General features: G+C 39.9%; 1 protein-coding gene across 1 annotated transcript in view; it reads left to right on the top strand.

The window, feature by feature from the left end:
• Positions 1–6,894, top strand: part of LOC138003732 (enkurin domain-containing protein 1-like) — a 24,062-nt gene extending 17,168 nt beyond the window's left edge. The window contains exons 4-6 of the mRNA XM_068849953.1: positions 523–683; positions 1,237–1,373; positions 5,762–6,894. Coding sequence (XP_068706054.1) covers positions 523–683; positions 1,237–1,373; positions 5,762–5,922 — 459 coding nt within the window. The 3' untranslated portion in view covers positions 5,923–6,894. The remainder of the gene's footprint in view (positions 1–522; positions 684–1,236; positions 1,374–5,761) is intronic.
• The last annotated feature ends 1,114 nt before the right edge of the window (positions 6,895–8,008 follow it).

Genomic DNA, 8,008 nt, shown 5'->3' with positions numbered 1-8,008 from the left:
GTGTAATTTTTGTACCCAGACTTCCTCAGACAGGAGCTCTTCATTATGGCCGAAAATTTACCAAAAAAAGGGTGATCGTCGCAAACGTTTGATTATCATTCAATGTTTAGGGTTTGCAGCGTGCTCATTTTATTTTTTTCCAAATCTACTTTCCAAATCGGTAGAGTATAGACCGAATGCATAAATGGAGGCCAAAAAAATACTCTTTTGTTTATGTACTAATTAGACTTACTACCCTCGTTTGCATGGACAAAGTACAAAAGAAATGTTGCTTGAGAGCGAGGCTAGTGAGTCTAATTAGCACATTAATACATTTTTGGCCGCCATTTATGCATTCGGTCAATTCTGGTTCAGTTCTATTTTTTTACACTCCAAGTGTTTAATTTACTCTCCATTGGGAAACGGGTGAGTGTTAATGTCGAGCCCTGAATTTTACACTGTATTGAATTGTGATGGTATCTCATTAAATAGTTCTAGTGTCAGACTCTTTTCCAATGTTGTGTGATTGCCTTTGATTTTCAGCACCAACCCAAAATAAAAGATGTCAATCACATCCATGAAAATGTTCGCAGAGCGCCCTCTCCTCTGAGACCTCGCCCTCCAGCGGTACTTGCAGCTGAACAGTTAGAAGTCAAAAAGCAGGAATCAGAAAAACGTTACCGCAGAGGGAAAGTGCCGAAATAGTGAGTTGTTGTTTCGTTATATAGTAGCGGTAGGAGTGATTACCTTGTAACAAAGAATTGATGAGTAAAATCATGTGGCATCAGGCAGAGTACAATTTATAAGTTTCAGTCTGAGGTGGGGAAAGGTTAAAGAAGCCCCACCCTGTTCACATAGTTCAGTGTATAAGTTGCAGAGTTTACCAGTGTTCTGGTCTACCTGTGCCAGTATATGGTTGACTTCTCTGGATTAACTTGAAGGACTTCTGAGCAAATGAGACCATGAAAACAAAACTACATCCAGAAGTCAGGCTCAAGGTTGGGAATTTCTCAATCTTCATAATTCTGAGGTGAACAGAATATCAACACTACAAAGGAAGGGTGGATAATTAGAACATTGTACACTGTAACCTTCATTTCAATTCAGGGTTTGCAATGCAAATTAATGCTTGAATAAGAGGATCAAATGGCCTGAGTTGATAAAAAAATTCAATTCTTTGAATTGTCCACCTCTTCCTGTCATGCAGGTACTATGGGTTTCTTTGATAGTGAAAAAAATTATTTCAACAACTTTCAGCCTCAAAATTCGCCAAGAACAATGGAAACAGGAAGAAGCCACAAGGATAGCCAACACACCAGATCCAAGTATCCCTCCTGGACACAATCTTATGCCAACAGATGAGCGACTACAAACATTGGATAGTCTGCGAAAAAGTAAGCAAAAAACTTTTCTTGTTGAGGATAGGGGCTGTATACTTTTGTTTTTCCACTCTTACGCCATTTTACCATATTTGGTCAAGAGAACGCGCAAAATATGAGGCGGTAATACACTGTAGTGTCCCGGTTTGACCGGTTTAGAACAGAGCAAATACGGACGGAACGGCAGTTTTTCAATGTAAGAAATTGGTGGCGATACTATGCAAAGCCTGAGAATGTAGCTTATCATTGCTTATCACTCGTCCTTTTGTTTATCCAATCAAATAAAGGGCATTTGGCTGGCTTTTTGTGCTGTTTACATCGTTCTTTCGTACCCTAAAGGACAGGTGATACATTATTTTAAAAAACACTCTTACCAAATAAAGGTGAAGCAAAGTAACGCCTTTTTTGTACTGGAATAATAAATCTCTTATTCGTTGGTGCAACATATTATACTCGCGGATATTCTGCGGGGCTCTGAAAAATACTACGCAACTCGCGAAATATCCGCGCGTATTATATGTTAAACCGTGGAATAAGATGTATTTATTCTCTTCTTTCTCAAATCGTACCTAAATTACAAAATTCTCGATTCTGATTGGTTATCAACAGCCCTGATTTCAGCATTAATCATAACCATTACAATTTTCGCAAATTTGATTGGTGCATTAACTACTTTATTTTTCACTAATTATTGTGTAGGGTTGTAATCCGACACAGTAATGGGACAGTTGGCTGTAATCGGACAGTTACATCAACCAATCATATAAAGTGCACTCAGCTTAATCCACCAATAACCATAGCAACAACCAGTTACCCTAAAACTGGGGATTTTCCAAAATGGACGGATTTCTAACATTAGACAGTGAAATAGGAATACACTTGTTTTCTGGGAAATTGTAATGGTTTTGATAAATTGGTAACAGGACTTTGTGTCGTCCAATTCGGTCTGTAATCATACTCGTGATTAAACAAATCGGACTCCCTTTACGCGGAAGTCCGATTTTGTTAATCATTCGTGTAATTACAGACCGAATTGGACTTCACTCAGTCCTATTACCATTATAAATAGTTATAGGACTTCGTGTCTTACAATTCAGGGACTAATCTTGCTCGAAATTTTAAGTAGGCCGAGCGCTCGCCCAATTACTCCCAGAATTGTACTCCGTTCAGTCCTGTTACCTAATACAGCTCTTTTACTTCCAAAAATTTGCATAGGCATTGTTTTCGATTTCTCTTAGGACATCTTCATGTCCCAGTAGAAATTGCAAACAATGGATAATGAAACATTTTGGGGGTAAAAGAGGTGTATTATGGGATTTGTGTAAGGAGAGAATTATAAGAAATGGGTATATTTTCCAATGTGATGTGGAGATCCTCTTTTCAAAGAGGGCTAGCTTGAAAGGACAAGAATTTCAAAATTGAAATGCTGGACACATTGCAAAAAGTAGTCTTCGTAATACACGAGGATTGGGGACCACCCCAGTTTAGCAGCAACTTGGGCAGTTGCGAAGACAAACCTGGGCCGGTGTATTCCATAAGGCAGTCTGTTGCTTCTTTGCGATTGCGCTGCACTGCTCTATCAACTCAGCTACACTGTATGAAACCAACTAGGAGCTGGGGCGGGCCCGTTTCTCGAAAGTCCCGAAAACTTTTCGGGCCCGAAAAGCCATTTGTGAACTGCTAACCGCTTATTTTGGAGAGCCGATCTTTCAACGTGTTTTCAAGGTAACAAAAAGAAAAATAACTGTGAAGTTTGACGACTTAAATCCTCTCCGTTCTTGAGATACAAAAGGAACTGTGACACCCGAAAATGGCCCGTAAATTTTCGGGTGTTTCGAGAAACGAGCCCCTGGTCACCTCATCAAGCAGTCATTGTAAAAATCTTCACGCCATACATCAAAACAGTATTCAAAACGGCACCTTTAATAGACCTTTGTTTATAAAAATATTTCTCGTTTACTGGATCCCGTCATCATTTGTCTGCTACACAATGCAATAGTACTTTAGTGACAATCAACTAGATCCTAGAATACCCGTCCATTTGCGTGTGAATAGCGTCCATTGTTATGTGCCTCTTTCTTCTGAAGATGATGCCACTACAAGAATACAATAGAGATCGGGTATTCATAACCTATGATCAGGTCTAATTGAGCATCACTCTCATGTCCTCTTATGTCGGCGCTCGCTGCAATTAGGCCTCATACAAACCCTCACAGGAATCTGTGTCTTCGTCCAGAATTTGGACGAAATCTGATTGGCTGATGCAACAACCGGAAGTCGCTTAGATTCGTTTTCGCGAGGCTCTCGCGAAATTCTTCGCTACTGAGCCGCCATTAAATTGAGAACAACGAGGACAAGAAAGGTGGAGTTATGATTTAAAATACAAGACAGCCAAAGCTCTCTCTGTTCTTTTGTTTCGTTTATTGCATTCACCAAAGAAATTCTGTGATTCCTATTTCAAAAACAATTGCCTTCAGTTGACGTGTTTCTCAAATTGAAATTCGACTGACGCTGCTCGCAGGACAAATTTAACTTGATTGGAGATCAAACACAACTAAAAGAGAAGCAATTGTGAGACACATCGAAGCAGCTTTGATAAGAACAAGAGACACTGGTTTCGATGTTGTATTCAAAGGGAAAACATTTTGAAAAGTTAGTGTTTTGTTTTGTACCTGCTTGTTACCACAACACTTGCTGAAGTGCTTTCATTTACGTTAGGCAAAACCATTAGGCTATCTGTCATTATTTGGGTGCATGATCGCCTCTGGAACAAAAACAGTTTCCTGAACCTGAATAAATGAAGATTGTTTTATTAAGAGTTATCAAATCAGTGTATCTTTGTTTAAAAGATCACAAAATAGGTCATACCTCTAGCTTGACAGAACCTTCATGGTGGTATGTACATTGTACTTAAACACGCACTACAATTTGAAAAGCTCACTTCAGTCCCCATTAGAAATAAGGCAAAAACAGGTTGCTCCTTTTTAAATCTTACAAAGAATGAAGCTGCCGTGAATTTGTCTGGAGTTAGAAGAGACATTTACATGTATTGCTTAAATTATCCAGTCTAGTGTGAGTGAGATTTTACTGTCATGTCGTTCATTCCAATTGTCAACAGCGATCATTTCAGTGGTTTCAAAGTTGGTGCCGAAGGCCTGAAGAAAACAGAGCAAAGGCCCTTGATACTCGCGTCCGTGTGGCTGCTATGGTCAATCTTGTTCCCAGGGCCTTCCCTCGAGAAGTACACTTGTTGCTGTTGGTCACGTGTCTGCTATACTTTGCAAATTCCAGAAAACTAAATGAAACTAAACTCATCTGCTGCCCACTACTCACTCAGATCGAGAGATAGAGTAAGAACTAAGACAACTGCCACAAATAGGTCTGGTGATTTTGTCACAAACAAATACGCCACTGACTCGACGTAATGTGTTTATTAGTGTAGTTTGTATTATTTATGTATATTTATCGTATTCAGCATGTATAAGTATCCATTTATTCGTATAGTTATATCTGACCAGACCTGTAATTCAGATTAAATCTGCTAGAGGTTTCCATAAACAAAACTACTACTACTAAATTAAACATTGCTTGGGCGACCATGTCTATTGAACTCCAACAAAGTAATTATCTTCCGTATCCTGTTGGAAGTACTACCACTTCCTCAAATTTCTACGTTTTCAGACAAATAATTACTTGTTTTACTTTTAAAATCACGTTTGTATCACCCGAAAGCAGAATAACGTGAACTCTACCTGAAGAATATTGGAGCCAGTATGTTTCGCCCTCACCTAGTTGGACCTTTGTCGCTTGGCGTCCATGCTGGTCAAAGACAATGGAGCTCGTACCCCGAGCCTCTAGTTGATGTGTTTGGAAGCGAGTTCAGGGGGCACAAAAGAAACGTGTTAAGGCCCGCGGGCCTCAAAATGTTCGCCATGTGAAAAAGGCCCATAAAACTGAATGCTTTGACAAAATTACGTCGAGGACCCGCCCTCCATGCGCATTTCATTTGTACTCATAGGCACGTGACCATCCGAAACCAGGGTAAAGTGCTTTCTCAAGGGAGGAAGAGAGAGACCCCTTGGGAACGAGGTTGACTATGGTTTCCGTGAGCAACGAAAATGACGATTTCTTGCTGGTTCTAAGCAAGAATTCCGCGGTTTTTTCACTTTCAGGTCTCAGTTCAAACTGTGTCCATTTCGATAGCGCTCATTTAGGAAGAGACTGCGGGTTGTTATTGTTGGCGTTGACCGAAAAGAAGCGCGACGACTGGAGACTATACTTATTCATACTCAAGGAAATTATGCGCCGAAAGCAAACGGAGTGCGCATGCGTACATGTAATTGTCTCAGCTCTAATGGCGATTGAGTCATTGGTGTCACTTTTTGTCTTGTCTTCTTTTGCAGATCACGAGGAGCTTGTCGTCCAACTAAATGCACTCCCTGTCAGGGTGGATACGCTACGAGTAAAGACAAGAAAATCTGAACTGGAAAGAAAACTCGTTGAAATAGAGGACGCTATAAAAATATTTTCACGACCGAAAGTGTTTGTCAAAGTGGACGACTAATTGGGGTGGTGAAAGACATTTTAATCTCTTGACTCTGGAAATTGATTTCAACATGTAAAATAATGCTATCATGTACAGTTAGACTAGAGTTTATGCTTAAGATTTCTGCCTAATATAATGTTTATAATCGAATACGGTAGTATATTTATGGAGTGCTGTTTATTTGGTAGTCACACAAACCATAAAGTTGCTAATTTTTTGCAAACAGCATTCAGCAGTTTTTTATTCTAGTTCCCACAGCTATCGTAATTCCTTCCGGTGGTGCAACCATGCCGTCGACCAAAATAATCGAATTGGAAGCCAGGATGTTTCGTACAAAACAAAGGGAACTGTAAACCGCTGGAAGATACATTAAGAATGCTTAATGAACAGTTGCAACTTTTATTGCGGCAACTCCATTGCGAGACACTGGTCAGAGCAACGTACATTACAAAGGGAAGAAATCGTGAAAAAGAGAACTCGATTGTATTTTCCTCAACTTGTGTCAGTGATCTTAACTCGTAATGGCGTTGGTTATTAGAGGGGACCGGTCTTGAAGCTCGGTAAACAAAGATGCCAAGATTTAGGTTGGAAAGTCCACGACCGTGCACAATCTTTTGTTTTGCGCTCATACACTATGCATGAATTACGTAACCAACACGTTTCTATTGGTTAGTTCCTCAGCACGGAGTAAACAACAATTGTGTTTTGTGCACGATCAAGGCCAAAAAAGAAAACAAAAACCTACAACAAACAAATGTGTCGGGTTTCATGACCATTTCCCTCTCGCAACGCTTAGGAACCCTTTGCCTTTCTTTGCTATCAGTATTACCATCGCGGCAGAGTGAGACGGACAATTTTAACTAGTTCAAGCTGTAACTGCGAGCGAGTCGTTTCTGTCCCATATCACAGATATCAGAAGCGGAATAGCAGAAACAACGTATCAATTATCCATAAACTGATTTCATAATAAATATTCATTGCGCATTGACACTTAAGAGTTAAGATTATTACTTCATGTAGAAATCGTGTCGGCTTCTTCATTCCTTCGCTTCCCGTTTTCACGCGGCCGAATTGTTTGAATCCTAATTTATGGAATTTACCTACTTAAATTACCGCGACAAACGATATTTGTTTACCCGTGCATAAGTACTTATTGAACAGCTCTCTCGTGGCCGACATTTATTATTATTATTATTACAACTTTATTTAAGTGTCAATCAAATCAATTGAAATCAAGTTAATTGAAATCAAATCTTGGGTTTTGTGGAGAGGGGAAAAGAGGAGTACCCGGAGGGAAAACGTCTCAGAGCAGGGAAGAGCAGCAACAAAATCAACCCACATATGACGCCAAGTCTGGGAATCGAACCCCGGACACATTGGTGGGAGTCGAGTGCTCTCACCACTATGCCAACCTGCTCGCTAAAGCCCTCAACACCTTTTGGACGTATTTAATAATCACTTTATTTAATTCTCAAGGCTATTTAGCCGAGTACGATTGCCCTACTAATTGGGGAGACTACAAATCAACTGAAATCAGAACAAATTAAATGTTGGTTTTGGAGGAGAGTGGAAAAGCGCTTTACCACATGACCACTAAGTGTTGAACCCAAACGGGCGCTAGCAATTACATCAGGGCGGAAAGATACATCAGACGGAGCGCTCGTGGCAACTCCAAAAAATTGTATAATAAAAACTGCTCCTTTATTTCTTCGCGACGGGATCAAGAAAGTCATTGAAAAACTCGACCTATTTCCTCGTTTATGTTTTTATTTAATTTCAAGTCCACATTTTCAATTCATGGACGAATAATTTTTATGTTAAAAAAAAAAATTGGCGTTGTGAAATTTTTAATCAAAGAAGCCATTTGAGGCGGAAAAAGTCTAAAGCTGTAATTTGATTCTCTAACTTTCACAACAACCGTTTTTGTGAGTACTGCGCATGCGCGTAGTCACCATTTATTCCTCGCCACAACCCCTCCAGTTGTACATATATCAAACCACATGCTCATAGGAAGACCAAGTCCTCTGAATTTACGTTCGTTCCATCATTTCTCCTAGCGAATATGTCTTTGTCGTCCAAAATCGACGAACTCCGCCATGTATTG

Source organism: Montipora foliosa, chromosome 5 (assembly GCF_036669935.1).
Source record: "Montipora foliosa isolate CH-2021 chromosome 5, ASM3666993v2, whole genome shotgun sequence".
Taxonomy (NCBI): Eukaryota; Metazoa; Cnidaria; class Anthozoa; order Scleractinia; family Acroporidae; genus Montipora; species Montipora foliosa.
Note: the sequence above shows the minus strand (reverse complement) of the source record. Positions and strands in the feature narration are given on the sequence as shown.